At 40.1% G+C, this 17,283-nt stretch overlaps 1 protein-coding gene across 1 annotated transcript in view; it reads left to right on the top strand.

The window, feature by feature from the left end:
* The window catches only part of COL20A1 (collagen type XX alpha 1 chain), a gene marked incomplete at both ends in the record, with an annotated part of 32,829 nt that extends 16,181 nt beyond the window's left edge, over window positions 1–16,648 (top strand). Inside the window, 12 exons of the mRNA XM_044682999.1 lie at window positions 1,369–1,558; window positions 4,265–4,384; window positions 6,821–6,985; window positions 10,342–10,506; window positions 10,807–10,964; window positions 11,646–11,775; window positions 12,468–12,631; window positions 13,013–13,136; window positions 13,468–13,607; window positions 14,887–15,016; window positions 15,917–16,059; window positions 16,516–16,648. Coding sequence (XP_044538934.1) covers window positions 1,369–1,558; window positions 4,265–4,384; window positions 6,821–6,985; window positions 10,342–10,506; window positions 10,807–10,964; window positions 11,646–11,775; window positions 12,468–12,631; window positions 13,013–13,136; window positions 13,468–13,607; window positions 14,887–15,016; window positions 15,917–16,059; window positions 16,516–16,648 — 1,762 coding nt within the window. The remainder of the gene's footprint in view (window positions 1–1,368; window positions 1,559–4,264; window positions 4,385–6,820; window positions 6,986–10,341; window positions 10,507–10,806; window positions 10,965–11,645; window positions 11,776–12,467; window positions 12,632–13,012; window positions 13,137–13,467; window positions 13,608–14,886; window positions 15,017–15,916; window positions 16,060–16,515) is intronic.
* Between the last annotated feature and the right edge of the window lie 635 nt (window positions 16,649–17,283).

Here is a 17,283-nt window from a genome sequence, read left to right on the forward strand (position 1 = left end):
AGAAGGTGGGACTCATTCTCCCAAAGTTTTTGGGCCATATTTTCTCCAGCAGACCAGTGGTTCCCCAAGGTTAAAGAGCTATATTTTGCTATAAATCAGAAAGAAGGTAATTAATTGTATGAAATAATATGGAAATATTAGGAAGGAAAGGAAAGAAGAGACAAGTGCTTGCTATTTCTTAACTTCCTGGTCCTAAGTCACTTCATGGATTTGTTGGATGGGATTGTACCTCCCCCATAATGCCAGGAAGATAGATAAATGATATAGATATACACACAGATGTATATATATATGTATATATAATATATATATACTACAAATGTGCATATCCACACACATGTGTATATAACATATATTGCATTGTGTGTATATGTGTTGCATTATATATGTTATGATATATATATATATATATGTGCATGAGTGTGTTTGGCAGTCAAACAGTGCATTTATTATAAACTAGCATTCATGTACAAGGCACTGTACTAAATGTTGGAGATGCAAAGAAAGTCAAACTACTTTTTTTCAAGGAGCTTAGAATCTAATGGGGAAGACAAAATTCAAACAAGTATTATAGTATATACATATCTACATGTGTTATATGTGTGCAACATTTGCATAATACACAATGCATTCACACACATAATGCATTCACATATGTATACACACATGCATGTATTCATCTCATGAAATAAGAAGTTTCCTAAGGTCTGGGACTATACACACATATGTATATATTAGCAGACCAGCAATTCTCTATGATGAACAAGCTGTATTTTACTACAAATCAGGACAGAATGTAGTTAGATGAAGTATAAACTTCTTTGGGCAGACAAATGCTGTAATTAGTTCTGGATCCTTCTAATATAAGTAGCCTGTGATGTCTGAAAGGAAAGTCTGCACAGGAAAGTTAAAAGAAGCATAGAAGTAGGATAGCCAGTTAGCAGAGAAGATAGAGCACTATGCCTGGAATTGGAAAGACCTGAATTCAAATCTGATGTCAGACACTTCCTAGTTGTGTGACCCTGTGCAAGTCATTTAGTTGTTACTAAGAGAGAAAGGGTTTTTTGGTTTTTTTTTGTTGTTGTTTTTTAAAGCATAGAAGCCCAGTATATAGAATAAAGGAGCTGTCCATGGTTCTATAATTACCCTATTTTTGTAGGCCATATGAGTACAATGGAAAAAGAGCTAGATTTGAGAAAAGGACTTGGTGAGTTTGTCTCAGCTCTGCTACTCACTACTTGTGTGCCTTGGACAAGTCATTTACCTTGGCAGGCCCTCAGTTTTCTCAGTGGTAAAATGAAGAGGTTGGAGTAGATAATCTGTAAAGTCACTTTTAGCTCTAGATAAAGATTTCTTTCATCTATCTAGTTCTGCTTAGCTGTCTCTGCCTCCATCTTCCAAGGTCCCCAGTTCTATTGTGACACCTCCATTCCTGTGGACATAGTATTCCTGGTGGATGGATCCTGGAGTATTGGCCGAAGTAACTTCAGGCTCATCAGAGAATTCCTAGCTAATGTCATCTCTCCTTTTCACATTGCCCAGGATAAAGTCCAAATTGGTAGGTACAAGGTTGTCCTCTTGTTGGTCCTTCACATGTTCTTGGTGGCAGTGGCTATGATTCTCCAACAGTAATAATCTAGGGTTAGTGCATTCAGTGCAGGATGGATTCCTCTAGATTTTGAAATTAAAAATAAAAATAAGTACCAATGACCAGAAATGATGGATAAGTGGAGGTGACAGTTTAATACTTAGGAGTAATATAAAATGTGCTTCAAGCAGTAGCACCCTCCCTCTTTAGCTTTTCTCAGGGAACTCCTGCAGTTTCTTCATTAGCAAGAGGAAGCAGAGAATGACTTGCTTTCTTTTTTCTTTATTAAATTTTTTATTTTAATAACAGATTTCATATAAATTTTCCAAAATCATATGATCCATATTGTCTTCTCCCCTTCTCCCCTCCCCTTCTCGGAGCTGACAAGCAATTCAGTCTGGGTTATACATGTATTATCACACAAAACATATTTTCATATTATTCACTATTGTAAGCAAATAATATTATAGAACCAGAATCCAAAAACATATCCAAATAAACAAATGAAAACAAGTGATATATTTTCATCTGCATTCCTACTCCAACAGTTCTTTCTCTGGAAGTGGATAGCATTTTATTGCCATTAGTAGCAAAATCTATCACATTTGATCATTCCACAATATTGCAGTTACTGTGTACAATGTTCTCCTGGTTCTGCTTATTTCACTCTGCATCAGTTCACATAGGTCTTTCCAGTCCTTTCTGAAATCATCTTGTTCATCATTCCTTATATAGCACAATAGTATTCCATCACCATCATACACCACAATTTGTTCAGCCATTCCTCAATTGAGGGACATCCCTTTAGTATCCAATTCTTTGCCACCACAAAAAGAGCAGGTTTATTTTTATACAAACAGGTCATTTCCCATTTTTAATTCACTTTGGGATACAGACCCAGTAGTGATATTACTGGATCAAAGGGTATATTCATCCTTTTAAAGTCCTTTGGACATAATTCCAAATTACCCTCCAAAATGGTTGGATCAGTTCACAACTCCATCAACAATGCGTTAGTGTCCCAATTTTGCCACATCCCCTCCCACATTTATAATTTCCTTTACTGTCATATTGGCCAATCTGATAGGTGTAAGAAGTTACCTTAGAGTTGTTTTAATTTGCATTTCTCTAATCAAGAGAGATTTAGAACATTTTTATATTATTATTGATAGCTTTGATTTTTTTTATCTGAAAACTGCCTTATTCATATCCTTTGACCATTTATCAATTAGGGAATAACTTGGATTCTTATAAGTTTGACTGAGTTCTTTATATATTTGAGAAATAAGACCTTTACCAGAGAAATTTGTTATAAATTTTTTCCCAGTTTGTTGTTTCCTTTCTAAACTTGGTTGCATTGGTTTTGTTTGTACAAAATGTTTTTTTTTAACCCTTAACTTCTGTGTATTTACTTATAGGCGGAAGAGTGGTAAGGGTAGGCAATGGGGGTCAAGTGACTTGCCCAGGGTCACACAGCTGGGAAGTGTCTGAGGCCGGACCTGAACCTAGGACCTCCCGTCTCTGGGCCTGGCTCTCAATCCACTGAGCTACCTGGCTGCCCCCATGTACAAAATGTTTTAAACTTAATGTAATCAAAATTATTCATTTTACATCTTGTAATGTTCTCTATCTCTTATTTGGTCTTAAATTCTTCCCTTCTCCATAGATCTGACAGGTAAACTATTCTACGTTCACCTAATTTATTTATATCACTCTTTATGTTTGCCATATACCCATTTTGAACTTGTCTTCGTATAGGGTGCAAGATATTGATCTATACCTTTTTGACATATTCTTTTCCAATTTTCCCAGCAGTTTTTGTCAAATAGTGAGTTCTTAACCCAAAAGCTGGAATCTTTAAGTTTATCAAACAGTAGATTGCTGAGGTCATTTACCCCTAGTCTAGTCCCTTCATCCACCCTTCTATTTCTTTGCCAGTACCAGATTGTTTTGATGATCACTACTTTACAGTACAGTTTAAGATCTGGTAGCATGCATTGCTTTCTACATTAGTCTGGTGGATCACATGGCAAAGTGCTGGAGGTTTCATCTTCTTTCTCATAGAACAACCAGGAGTATTTATGAAGGCAAAATGCTATTTCCTGCCTCAATTTATGATATTTTTAACCTGATACATGTGAACTAGTTTTATTAAAAGCATATTGTGATAATTGTTTTAAAATAATTGCTTTCCTTTTTAATTCTACATATTTTACTTCAAACATCTAAAAATATTTTCTTTGAAGGTCTCCATGGGCTTTACCAGGCTACCAAAGGGATCCATGACATAAAACAGGTTAAAAATCCCTGATCTTTAGGAAAACCCTTTAGACTTCATGTTGTTTATAAGTTCTGGACCCAGCTCTGAACCAAGGGAGGTAGAAAATTTCCAGAAATTTTGGATACCAAATTGGAGATATGATCAGTTCATCGATATTGTGCTCCAATAGGATGTTCCATTTGGGAAGAAACTCAGTAAGTTTGCTACAGGAGAGACCTCCAAGAGATGTCCAGGATCAAGAAAAGATTAGCACATTAATGAAGTTGTCCAATGGCAAGGGACTACTTAGGGAAGAAAGTAGCCCCAAGAGGAAGTGATTTTTTTAAGAAATGCATCTCCCTTGTCATTATACAGCCCTCAGTTGCCCACATCTGATCCCCTCCTTTTTTTCCCAGGTTTGTCCCAATATAGTGGAGACCCTCGGACTGAATGGGACCTGAATTCATTCAGCACCAAAGAAGAAGTTCTAGAGGCTATTCGAAATCTCCGTTATAAGGGTGGTAACACCTTCACCGGTAACTTAGCAACATTTCTTTATCACAATGAAGGCTATTTCTTTCCCTTTATTCTTCCTTGCATCCTATTAAATATAATTTCCTAAACACACCTTAACCTAGGCCTCTATCATTTGCAAATATAGGCACTCCAGAGGACATTCATTTTTACCTGTCAGACAAGTTTGTTTGTTTAGAGTATAATATATCTATGTATTGAATCATCCATTAATTTGTAAAAGTCCAAAAGTTGTTTAAGCTGTGTGTATGTGTATGTCCTTATCTCCTCTACTAGACTGAACTGTTCGAAACAGGGGCACCGAGGGTGAGCCAGATATGTTGACCTACAACTGTTCTATTTTATTTGCCCATTTATGACAGGGACCACAACTTTTTCTACTATTCTTTACCTGGAGCATTTATTAAGGGGTTCTCAAAACTGAAAAAATGTTTCAAGACACAGGCCTGACTTCAATTCAATTCAACAAGCATGCATTAAATACTTACTACTTGCAAGCTCTTGTGCTAGACCCTGGGGTGGTAAGGATGAAAAATGGCCCAGCCTCTGCTATCAAGGGGTTTATACTCTAATGTAGGGGGAAAGGCTATATGATGTACACACAAAAATACAGGATATGAAGTAGAATGCCATTGAACCAAAGTGCTCTAGTAAGATTTGAGAAAGGAAGGATCACTTTTAGGTGGAGGGACCAGGAAAGTTCTTAGAGAAAGTGAAGCCTAAGCTGGAACTTGAGGAAAGAGAATACTCTTAATAGGCAAAGATAAGGAGAGAACACATTCCAGGGCTAGAAACCAGTATATATGAGGTAAAGCTGAAAAAGTCAGCTGGAGCCTTACATGCCAAGGTGAGAAGTTTGTGTGTTTTCCTAGAGGCAAGAGGAAAAGATTGCTGTTGTTGTTGATATTGTTCCTGAAGCTGCTGTTGCTGTTGTTGTTTATGATACTGTGTTTGTCAAGTTGAGAAGGGACATCATAAGACCAGTGCCTTAGGAAGATGATTTTGGTATAACTGTGTAAAGGATGGCTTGGCAAGGGGAAATATGAGAGAGAGGAAGTCAATTAGAAAACCATTGTAGGGGCAGCTAAGTGGCTCAGTGAATTGAGAGTCAAGCCTAGACACAGGACATCCTGGGTTCAAATCTGGCTTCAGACACTTCCTAGCTGTGTAACTCCAGTTAGGTCACTTAACCCCACATTGCCTAAGCCGTACTCTTCTGCCTTGGAACCAATATTCAGTATTGATTCTAAGATGGAAGATAAAGGTTAAAAAAAAAAGACTATTATAGAAGTCCAGGCAGGAGATAATAAGGGCCTGTGCTAGAGTACAGATTATGTGAGTGGAGAGGAGAGGTCTTATGTGAAAGATACTGTGAGGGGAGAATTGACAAGACTGGCAACTTGATTGATATGGAGAGAGAGGGAAAAGCCAAAGAGGATGCTGTAGTTTCAAGCTAGAGTAACTTTGAAATAGAGATAGGTTTAGAGGAAAAACAAAGAGTTTGTTTTTTACTCATCAAGTGTGAGATGCTGAGAGGACATTCAGATAGAAACCTTTAGTTTAAGTTATCCAATTACCTTTTACCTTTCCCTTGTTAAACACCTTTTATATATCTCCTAAGTGTCAGCCCTGTACTTGGGGGGCCTTCCCAGAACTCAGGTTACTCTTCTGATACTGGCCTAAATAACATCCTCTCCATCCCCAAAACTCACTTTATTATTTCAGCAGCCACTCAGTGATGTAAATTCAGGATTATGGTGAGCAATTAGAACTGAATATACAGATTTGAAAGTTATATGAATAGGAAGGATAATTCAATCTAAGTTAAGTAGCTGAGAAGGAGATAAAAGAGATGATGGCTCAAGCCAGAGTCTCAGAAGACTCTCAGGCTTAGGGAACCCTTAGAAGATGGATTCTGAGTCAGCAGAGGATTTCAAGAAGGATCATTCAGATAGGTAGGGGGAGAAGTGTCTGGGCAGCTGAGGAAAGGGAAAGTATCTAGGAAGAGAGTATAGTTAAAGTCTTTCCAAACATAGAGGTGCCTTCTGTTTCAGCCCTTTGGCAAATATTATTTTTTTGTACATAAACTCTGAGTCTGGGAAAAGAAAGAGGAGGAGCCATAATCCCTGACCATAGGACACACAAAATCAAGTTGGAGAGGTGAGATAAACCTATCAGAACAGTATGTACTATCTGCATGACTGTAGGCAAGTCATTTTAATTTCTCCAAGCCTCTGTTCCTCACCCATAAAATGGAAAAGTCTCCTTTCCAATTTGTTGTCCTATAACCCTAAGAGCAAAACCTTGAAATTTTGATTCTAAGGATTCTAGGAGTTTAGAGAAAGAAGAGATTTTTGTGGGTAGGAACATTCAAGGTTGGCTTCATGGAAGAAGTGGCATTTATATTGGTTTGTGACTTTGCACTATCCTCCTTAAAGGTCTTGCACTGACTCATGTACTGGAGCAGAATCTGAAGCTTGAAGCTGGGTCTCGTTCTGAGGCAGTTAAAGTAGTCGTTCTTCTGACTGACGGCAAGTCCCAGGATGATGCCAGACTTGCTGCTCAAGTTCTGAAAGATGTGGGCATAGACATCTTTGCCATTGGTAAGATACTCCTTAGAATCTGCCCTTGATCCTCCTTTTTGGAGACATTTTCCAATCATCACATTGTGAGAACAGAGTATAGGCTGGATAAAGACCTCTGATATTTTGTGATGATCAGAAAAATAAAGAACGTTAATAATTTAGGGAATACAAAATGCTGAGTATTAACGTTCTTTATTTTTCATTTAAAACCCAAATTCCTGGGTTGTTTTAGAAGTCTGGCCAACTGGCATCAACATTGGGAAGTGGGTGAAGGCTTTCCTCAGACCCTCCTTTCTATCCCAACCAAGACACCCTTTGCCCCATTCAGGAGTCCACTCTCCCTAGCTCTTACCCATTAATATCATCAGGATTTGATCCTAGGAAAATCTGTCATCAGGCACTTCACTGATGCATGAATGACAGTCATTGTGCATCTTAAGTCTTTTCTCTGGTTATCACAAGATAAGGATCTGCCCCAGTGGCTAGCAGATGGAGGAGAAGACTTGATTTTCTCTGAGCTGCCTTTCAGCTTGAAAATACTGTAACCGTGTGGAACAAATTCCATCAATCAGTCAGTTAGTCCAAAAATCAGTCAGTCAGTCAGTCAGTTGGTCAACAAGCATGTTAAGCACTTGCCTATGGGCTAGGAACTATGTCAAGTGCTAGGAATACAAAGAAAGATGGGGAAAGGAGAATTTTTTGTCTCTGAAATCATACCCTGAGGGTGTGCCTGCTTCCCTTACCTTTTTTTTTTTTAAGGTTGCCTGGGTCCAGGGCATACATTTATCAGTGGTGCTCTGACCACGCTTGGCATTCCTGCTTCCAGACTGATCTGAGTGTTGTTTTGAGAAGACACTGATCAGCAATTATCTTAATAAGACAAACAGAGACGCAGCAACCTCTCCCCAGGCGTCTCTGTACACAGTGTAAATCAAATGAAGGTGATTATAGTTATCAGTTGTGGCACAATTTGGCCTCTTGGTGTGACATCCTATTAGTATGACGTGGGTGTGGGGGAGTAGCTGGAGCCTCTGAGGAGCAAGGAATGAGAGAATGTTATTTTTAAAAGAACACTTGGCTCTGTCCATGTTTCACTGTCTTTATTTTAGAGTCTATTTCTGTAGCTCTATTTATCTCTGTCTGTCTCTCTCTGTCTTTTGCCCTCTGTGAGTATCTTTCTCTTTTCACAAACATGAATATGTTGTTTGGGAATGGATATTCCTCCTTTCTCTCCCCAAAAGCAAAAACAGAGAATGTGTGAGTTTTTGGAGAGTAAGGGGTGATATAAAGTACTCTGGCCTCGAGGTCACAAGAATCAGAGTTTTAGTTATGGCTTGGTCTTTGAGCAGAAGAAGATGGTCAAAGCCACCTCTGGAGATTCCTTTCCTGCCCAATGGTACAGTGTAAAGAGTTCTGTTAGCCAGTGTGTAGCTCAGAGGATGTAGGTTAAAATCCTGTCTTTGATTCTTAAATTTGATAGTGGGAGAGTCACTTACTATGTAATGGAAAGTCACTTAATCTCTATTGGCACTCAGTTTCATCCATAAAATGAGGGTTGGATATTGTACTCTTAGATGTCCTTTGAGATATCTCCAGATTCCTATCCATGATCTTCAGTTATCTAGGATTTGGGGCAGGTACAAGAAGTTATGGAGTTCAACCTAGTAAGCAATGAGTTTCCACCACTCTTCTGCTGGCAACCCTGTCCCTCTGATTAACAGTACTAGATGTTGTACCCCTTTCTCTTCTCTGGCAACTGAAGAAAGATAGAGGGTCAGGCACTCAGCTTGAGGTAGCTTAGCTAGGTGTTGCAGGGGATAAGTTCTAGGCCTAGAGTTGGGAAGACCCAAGGTCTCTGGACACTTACTAGCTGTGTGACCTTGGGCAGATCACTTAACTTCTACTTGCCTTGGTTTTCTCAACTGTGAAATGGGGATAATAAAAGCACCTATCTTCCCATTTTGTGGTGAGGATCAAATAAGGTAATATTTGGAAAGTACTTGACACAATTCATAGCACATAATAGGGACTATATAACTATTAGTCATTGTTATTATTTTTGTTAATAATAATTATCTGAGTAAACTCCATGGAGCTCAGTTGTAAGCAAAGGGGAAACAAATATGGTAAAGGGGCAGCTAGATGGTGCAGTGGTTAGAGTGCTAGGCCTGGAGTCAGGAAGAATTCATCCTGGGAGGTCGAATCTGGCATCAGATACATAATAACTGTATTCATCCTGTTTTCTTAATTTCTTCATCTACAAAATGAGCTGGAAAAAGAAATGGCAAACCACTATAATATCTTTGCCAATAAAATTCCAAATGGGGTCATGAAGAATCAATCATGGTTGAAACAACTGAACAACATACAAAAAGTATGGCAGAGTAGAAAGGGTATTGCAACTGAAGCCAAAACACATGGTTTTTAGTCTTAGCTTTGCTAACTTGCCGACTTTGAATAAAGACTCTTTATGTTTTGGAGCCTTGGTTTCCTCATCTGTCAAATGAGGAGATTGGATTCAATTTTTTTGAGCCACCTCTTAGCTTGAATATTCTGTGACTGTGGGATAAGGTCAGTCTATGAATCAGTCTATAGGCAATTATTGAGCACTTACTATGTGCTAGTTAATTATTGAGTACTTACTATGTGCTATCTACTTCACTGGGATATTTTATTTTACTTTATTTTTTATTCAAAAGCTCTTTTTATTTTTTATTTTTCTTTATTTATCTTTTTTACCAATTATATTTAATAACAAATTTCTACATAAGTTTTCCAAATTTATATCATCCAAATTGTCTCCCTCCCTTCCTGCCCTCCTCACCTCCTAGAGCTGGCGATTTGATCTGAGTTATGATGTATTATCAAGTAAAACATATTTCCATATTGTTCATTCTTGCAGGTAAATAATTATATAAAACCAAAACCCAAACAAACAAGTGAAAAATCATATGCTTTCACTGGGATATTAAAAAAAAAAGCAATTAACTGAAGTAAGTCCAAGATTTTTGCTAAGCACTGGGGATACACAGAAAGTCAAAGCATGGCCCTACTCTCAAAAAGCTCACTTCTGTATGTGACTTTGGTCAAGTCACTTAACCAGCCCTTAGTGCTCTTCTTCTATCTTGTAATTGATAATAAGACAGAAAGTAAAAGTTTACAAAGAAAAAAAAGAAACGATAGTTTGTTGTTTGGTTTTATTTGTCACCTCTCCTTTCCAGATTGCCATAAAAATTATTGTACAAGAAAGGTATCAGAGAGGTACACAGCGGAGGGGAGATAACTTGGGAAAAGAAAATTTGGGGGGAATGAGAAAGCCCTATGGAAGGAGCACACCCAACACCTTCACTCCAAGATTTGCTTTTTTTGTGCAGGAGTGAAGAATGCCGATGAGTCTGAGCTGACACACCTGGCATCCCTTCCCCTGGATGTCACAGTTCACAATGTTCTGGATTTCCCTCTCCTTGGCAACCTGACAAGCAGGCTCATCAGGCTCCTCTGTTGGAAGATCCAAGAGAGAAGTCGAAGCAGAGACCCAGGTGAAGGGATACATTTGTAGACATCTCTGCCCCCTTGCCAAGCAGTGACCCTGCCCCCAGCCCGTGGAGATGTAGTATCCACTAGACAGACAGATTGTTTCAATGGGTGATGGAGGGAACCTCTTTTTCTCTCCTTTTCCCCTCCCTTCTTAGCTCCCAGTTCTAGAAATGACCTCCAGAGGGAGCTGAAGGAATTACTAATGGAAAACATTTTAGAGACCTATTTTCCCCCCACGCTCTGTAGGAATACATTGAAGGGAGTTAGCCTGTCTGCTTCTTCTCCCCTACACTTGCCCACAGGTGTCCTGGCTAATAGATCGACCCATCCAAGCCCCACGAACTTGATTGTATCAGAAGTGACAGCCTCAGGATTCCGTCTGGCCTGGACCCCTCCTCTGGAGCCTGCCAGAAAGTACAGGATCGTATACCATCCCTCCAGAGGTGGCACACCCAGGGAGGTAAGAGGAGCCAAGAGACTATGAATAATCAAACTCTGAAAATAATTAAAAAGACCATTCACTAGTGGCAGAATAGTCAAATTCATATTTTGCCTTTTTTTTTTGTCCCTCTGTTTTTGAGGGAGTGGAGGTCTGGGCAAAGGAGACAGCGATTAGGAGGAGAAACTAGTTTGTTTTTTGTTTTGTTTTGCTTTGTTTTGTTTTGTTTTGCTTTTTTGCTTACATTCATTTGATATAGCTAGATCTAGTAGTAAAGTTCCCAGATTTGGGTTTCCTTTGACTGGCCCTAGACCAGCTCCATAGCTGTGAATTTTGTCTTCTGAATCCTATTCTCAAGCAGCTAAGAAGCTTGCCATGAGTTGGATTCTCATGAGTTTTAAGTTTTGATTAATTGAAATTTGTAAAACAGACTAAAAAAATCACAGAACATTAGAATTGGAGGAGTGTTTAGAGATCAATCTAGTTCCAACTCCTCATTTAATAAATGAATAAGTTGTGGCCCAGAGATGTTAGATAACTTCCCCAAGGTCAATGAGTAAGAGGCAGAGCTGGAGCTGGAACCCAAGGGACCCAGTCCACTGTTTTTCAATTATAGCCTGCTGGATGTATGGGAAGCCCTCTCCAGCATCACTGTTGTACTGTGTCAAGGTTGTTCTGTCCTCTCCTCTCTCTCTCTTCCAGGTCACAGTGGAAGGGGCTACTTCATCTGCCCAGCTGCTGAATTTGACCTCCAACACAGAGTACTTGGTCACAGTGTTTCCTGTCTATAAGGATGGTGTTGGAGAGGGGCTCTGGGACATAGTGACTACATGTAGGTCAGGAGTAACTCTGTGGCTAGGTCTTACCTTTAACTTTAAATGAAGTGGAGCCAGGGACCTTTGACTGTTAAGAAACTTGTAGCTTCTTTTCCTGGCTTTGGTGGGGAGATTGATTACAATGTCAGATTTTGTGAGGGAATATCTCTGTTCTAGAAGCCATATGCCTAGGATATTTTTCAGGGGGAAGGGTCTAGGCCTGGGGAGTGGGGGGCTTCAGCTGACTGCTGACTTTCTCTGTGACCTTGGATTAGACATGGCATCTTGCTAAGCTTCAGCTTCCTCACTTAAAACATTATGAATGGTGGTGGACCTCACTTCATACCACATAGAAGATGTAATGGAATGGTGCCAAGAGCACTGGAGTTGGAGTCAGGAGACTTGGGTTCAGATGCTGGCTGTGATGCTAGTTAACTGTGGCTATGGAAAAGTCACATGATTTAGCCTCAGTTTTCTCATTCTAAAATCTTGTTTCCCACACAGAGAGGATATTTGGAAAAAGTTTTGTAAGGCTTTGAAAACTATAGAAATTTAAACTCTTATTGTCATGCAAATAATGTTCATCAATATTTCCTGACCCTCCAACCCCACTCATCCCCTTTGTAAGCTTGATTTCCATTTTGAGTTTTCTTAAAGTGGGACCTACCTGTCTGGCCTCCCTCTCTGACTTTGTGCTCTCCTTGGACAGTACCACTGTCTCCTCCAAGCTCATTGACCATTTTAAGCGTGGCCCACAATAGTATCCATTTGACCTGGAAGCCCACAAGTAAAGCTACCCAGTACCTCGTTCACTGCACTTCAGCTTCCCCTAGAGAGCAGGAGGCAGATGAGGAAGAGGAAGATGGGAGAGAGGTATGTGCAAAATTATCCTCTAGGAATCCCCATTTGAATTGCTTGCTAGGTTCCTGAGGTCAACCCAACCAGCAATTATTTCAGAGTGGTCCAGACTAAACAATCTGCTGGAGGATATTGTGAGAATGATGGTGGGAAGAGAAGATTTAGACTTAAAATATCTTCTTTTTATAAGGACTAGGACTATTCTGACCCCCTCATTTTATAGATGAGGAAATGAAGCCCAGAATGAGAAAGTTGCTTGACCAAAGTCCCACTGCAAGTGAGCAAATGACGGGAAAGATGGTGGTGGGGACAGGGAGAGTCCTGGGTTGAGGGTGATGAATGCTTGGCTTGGCCAAAACCTCTACCACAATAGCATATTGGGCTTTTGTGTTCCAGGTTCGAGTGAGGGACCCTGAGGTTCTGCTGGAAGGTTTGGCTTCTGGTACAGAATATAGCATTGCTGTATATGCCCTCTTTGGGGAGGAAATCAGTGAGTCCCAGAGCATCCGAGCCAAGACCTGTAAGTTATACTTTGATGATTCTTTCATAAATCCCATTTCTCCCTTTTTATTTCTCCTTTTGACTCCGCCTTCCTCCAAACTTTGGACACTTATCTATCATTCTTCCGTCTTCTAACAAGCATTATCCTCTTACAGAAGAAGAGTTATCAAAGAGTCTTTCATAGGGGAGCAGGGAGGGATCAAAACAAGATATTTCCTTCCAGATTTGTCTCCTCCTTGGTCAAATAATCCCCCAAATCTACTAGTACATTAATTTATAAGGCACATTCAAAGATATATATGAGAATCCAAACCCTCATAGTTCCTAAGTGCATGATGTTGAATTTGTAGTGTCTTTGGATCTCCCCAAACACCTGAGCTTCTCTGAGGTCAGCCACAGCTCTGTTCGAGTTCACTGGGAGGCATCATCGAGGGGAGTTCGCATGTACCGTGTGTCCTATGTCTCACTGGAAGGGAACCAAGCTGGGGAGGTGAGTGTCTGACAGGAGAATATGACCTCAGCCTTGGTAGGGCATATTCCTGAGGGTCCCAGAATACAACCTGCAAGCCACCTTGGATTTCTTTTCTCAACTCTCTACTCCTCTGGAATAAAAAATGCTTTTTAGAAATCTAGGCGAATGACATAGAATGACAATTTATTAGGTCACCTTGAGATGGTGGAATGAGAAACCAGGGGTAGGAAAATGTTAAGGAAAGTAATAGGAAACAGAGTAGAGGGAGGGAAGAGTAGAAATGCTGCTGGTAGTTACCTTAGTAGCTGGGAAATTTTTTGAGACCATATGCCCTAGAAACGTGACTTACTTACTCATTCTAAGCTCCCTGGCTTCCGGTTCTTTCCCCACTCGTTTTGAGATGCTTATCATTCAAAGCATCCACCCCTCATTCCCTTCTTCCCTCTGTGACACACTCTTAAAGGAAATCAAGTTTGCTATTTCTAGTATTTACAAGGAAATAGAATAAATTCAGAAGAATCACCATGGGGTTACATGTGATCAAAGTGCATGAAAGAAAACTACCTAAATGTCCAAATAGCTTCTAAGCTGATGAGTGCTACCTAATGTTGAGGTTCTTTTGAACATGTCTGCGGTTTAGTCCCTGTGGACTATCTTCTCAGGAAGACACGTTCATGTGACTACCATCCACTTCAACTATCTGCTCTATACCTAGGTCTGCCTTTGCCATGGTTCCACTTAACTTTTGGTTTTATTTGTTAATCTTATTGCAGAATTTTACAATCCATGCCAAGCCTATAAGCAAATAGGAATCACCACCCCTGCTTGACTAACCCATAATCTTGGCCAATATAGTTCCATGTGCACCCTAACTAACTAGTTATGGCCTCTGCCTAGCCAATGAGAGAGGGGACAAGGGATGTCACCATATGTGCAAGAACAACTGAAAGGATTAAATATAGATGTGGGCTTCTACAAGAGAAAAAATTCCCTAATGAGTAATGAGTACCATAACTATAGACTCTGTCCTGTGAGGTTTTTGCAAAGAGGAATAATTCACCTCCAAAGTTGTAGAGTCACTACAAGCCATGTTTTGTGGGTTCTTTACTGAAGGACAGATGTAGATGAACCTCAGTATCCAGAGGCCTTGACTCCTGAGAATAGCCAGAGTGACTTTGGGAGGGGAAGTAATTTGCATGGCCCTCAGGCAAGGTGGATGCCCCATTCTCTTTCTAGGTGAGAGTGACACTCTTGCCCCAGCTGCGGTAGAAGCCTAGAGCTTACCCTTACCTTGCAGATAGATGTCTCCAGGAATGCCTCCTCTGTCAACCTGGCCCCACTGTCCTCCTCCACCTCATATATTGTCAGTGTCACATCAGTCTACAAAGAGGGGGATTCTTCCACACTCACTGGACGAGTGACCACACGTGAGTGAACAGAAAACTGTGGTGAGGGGGTAAGAACTCTCTAAGCCAAAGGATGAAAGAGCACCCTAATACATCCCCATAGATAGGCAGCATAGCACAAGGAAAGAAACATTGAACTTGGAATCAGGCAAACTGGATTTATCTGACATTAAACAGTTGTGCGATCATAGGTAAGTCATTTAATCTCTGAGTCTTAGTTTCCTAGTCCTTAAAATGGAAATAATAAATGCTTACCCTTAAACTCCTATATAAATATAAGCTATTATTATACATTCTCTTCTGGCCCCTGGGAGAGGACATTCTTTATGAGGATTGCATGGATCTAGATTCAGAGATGCTTAATAAATATTTACTGAATTAAATTAAAATGCAGAACAGCAGAAACAGAATATTAAGTCTATAGAGCAAGATTATAGAAAAACAAGTGTAACTCCTAGGAAAATATGTGAGTTTTTATCCCAATCTGGTTGAAGTCTTCTAAAATTTAGGGGAAGACAGAGGAAAGTGATGGCATGGAGGTAGAAAGTTGGAGTCTCACAGATCTATTTAACCCCTACAGAGACAGAAGCCTATTTCTGTCTCCTACCCCCTACCGACTCCTACTCTGCCTACCACGTGTTCCTATTATCCCAGGAATCTAAAAATGATTCATGAAATCAGTGAATTACAAAGATTTCTGCCAGCCCCTGGACTCCCAGGCTGCAGTCATTTGAGATCCGTAGTATGAGTTGGGGCCAGATGTCAGGGTGTTGTTGAGCTCCCCAGCCATCTGCTCTGCACCTACTCATAGGCAGCTGGAAACAGCAAAGATGGCATAGGACTAATGGGGATTGAGATTTCAAAATTCAAGGTCAAAGGTTTTCTTGTTGTTTTTTTTTTTTTTTTTTTTTTGCCTGGTAGGAAAAGTCCCAGCCCCAAGCCACTTGAAAGTAACTGAATTGCCAGGGGATGATGTCAGACTGGAGTGGGCTGCCGCTGCAGCCTCTGGTGTGGTGGTCTATCAGATCAAATGGACACCTTTGGGTGAAGGAAAGGCTTATGAGGTACAGTATAAGATATGGGGTCCTGGTGGGGAGCATTATGAGTAGAGTCTGATAGATCTCTGTCTTAAGAAGGAGGTAAAAAAGTCCACCCCCACCATCTCATGACAAAAGGACCACTGATAGGGGGAGGGAATTCTCAGGAGCTGCCCATACCCTTCCCTGAAGGTCAAGTCCTAGGGCTGAGGGTCTGGGTTTAGACCACTGCTGCTCCTTCCCCAGAGAAAGTCAGCAGAGTAGGCACCATCTTTCTCTAGACCAAATATAGCAAGTTCTCTCAGCACGCATGTACCCTGGGCAGGAGGAATTCAGCCCAGACAATCAGGAACCCAGAGAACTAACATCTCTTAATGGGATGAATCTCTTCTACAAATATGCACAGGTTAAATTAGTCAGTCTCAGGACTTGGGAGAATGTTGATCTCCATCCCACATTTTCTCTTTTTCTCTCTCATCACAGATTTCTGTCCCAGGGAACCTAGGCACTGCTACTTTGCCTGGTCTAGGGAAGCATGCAGAATATGAGATCTCCATCTTAGCCTATTACAGAGATGGGGCCCGTAGTGACACAGCATCCCTCCGATATACTCCGAGTAAGTGATAAATTCCCCTCTTTGACCACTGAGAGGAGATTGTCCAAATAAGACTGGAAACACAGTTCCAGATCTGTGATGTATACATACTTGTATACAAAATATAACCAGAAGCATGTTGGAGCCAGCTCCTAAGGGGCACAAGAACCAATTGCTAAATTTTTAGCGTGAGCATTTATTTATACTTCCAAAATTGGCAAATGCTACAAGTCAAGGCTCAATTTTCCTTTGTCAATTGTCCAGACTCAAGAAAATGATGGGGAAAATGTTAATAATGCAGACTAAGCTTAAAAGTGTATCAGGAATGCATTTTTTTTTCAGAAATCTGGTTGTTAAACATTTACCAGTATGCTCAAGAATATACTATCCATAGAATCACCATGGTGTGATGATCACTATTAAATTATATACTTCATTAATGATCACCAGTAGCAAGAGAGTAGGGACATGGATAATATAATATCTAGGAGAATCTCTTTTAGTGAGAATTTAGTAATACAACCAAGGTGTAGTGATAAATATTTAACAATCAGCCCTCTGAAAAAAGGTACTTTTGATACATTTTTAATAAACCATCTTTCTGTATTCATAGCAAATCTAAGACCCAAGGGGAAGGCTAAGAAAAAGAGGTTAAG

Source organism: Gracilinanus agilis, unplaced genomic scaffold (assembly GCF_016433145.1).
Source record: "Gracilinanus agilis isolate LMUSP501 unplaced genomic scaffold, AgileGrace unplaced_scaffold102, whole genome shotgun sequence".
Taxonomy (NCBI): domain Eukaryota; kingdom Metazoa; phylum Chordata; class Mammalia; order Didelphimorphia; family Didelphidae; genus Gracilinanus; species Gracilinanus agilis.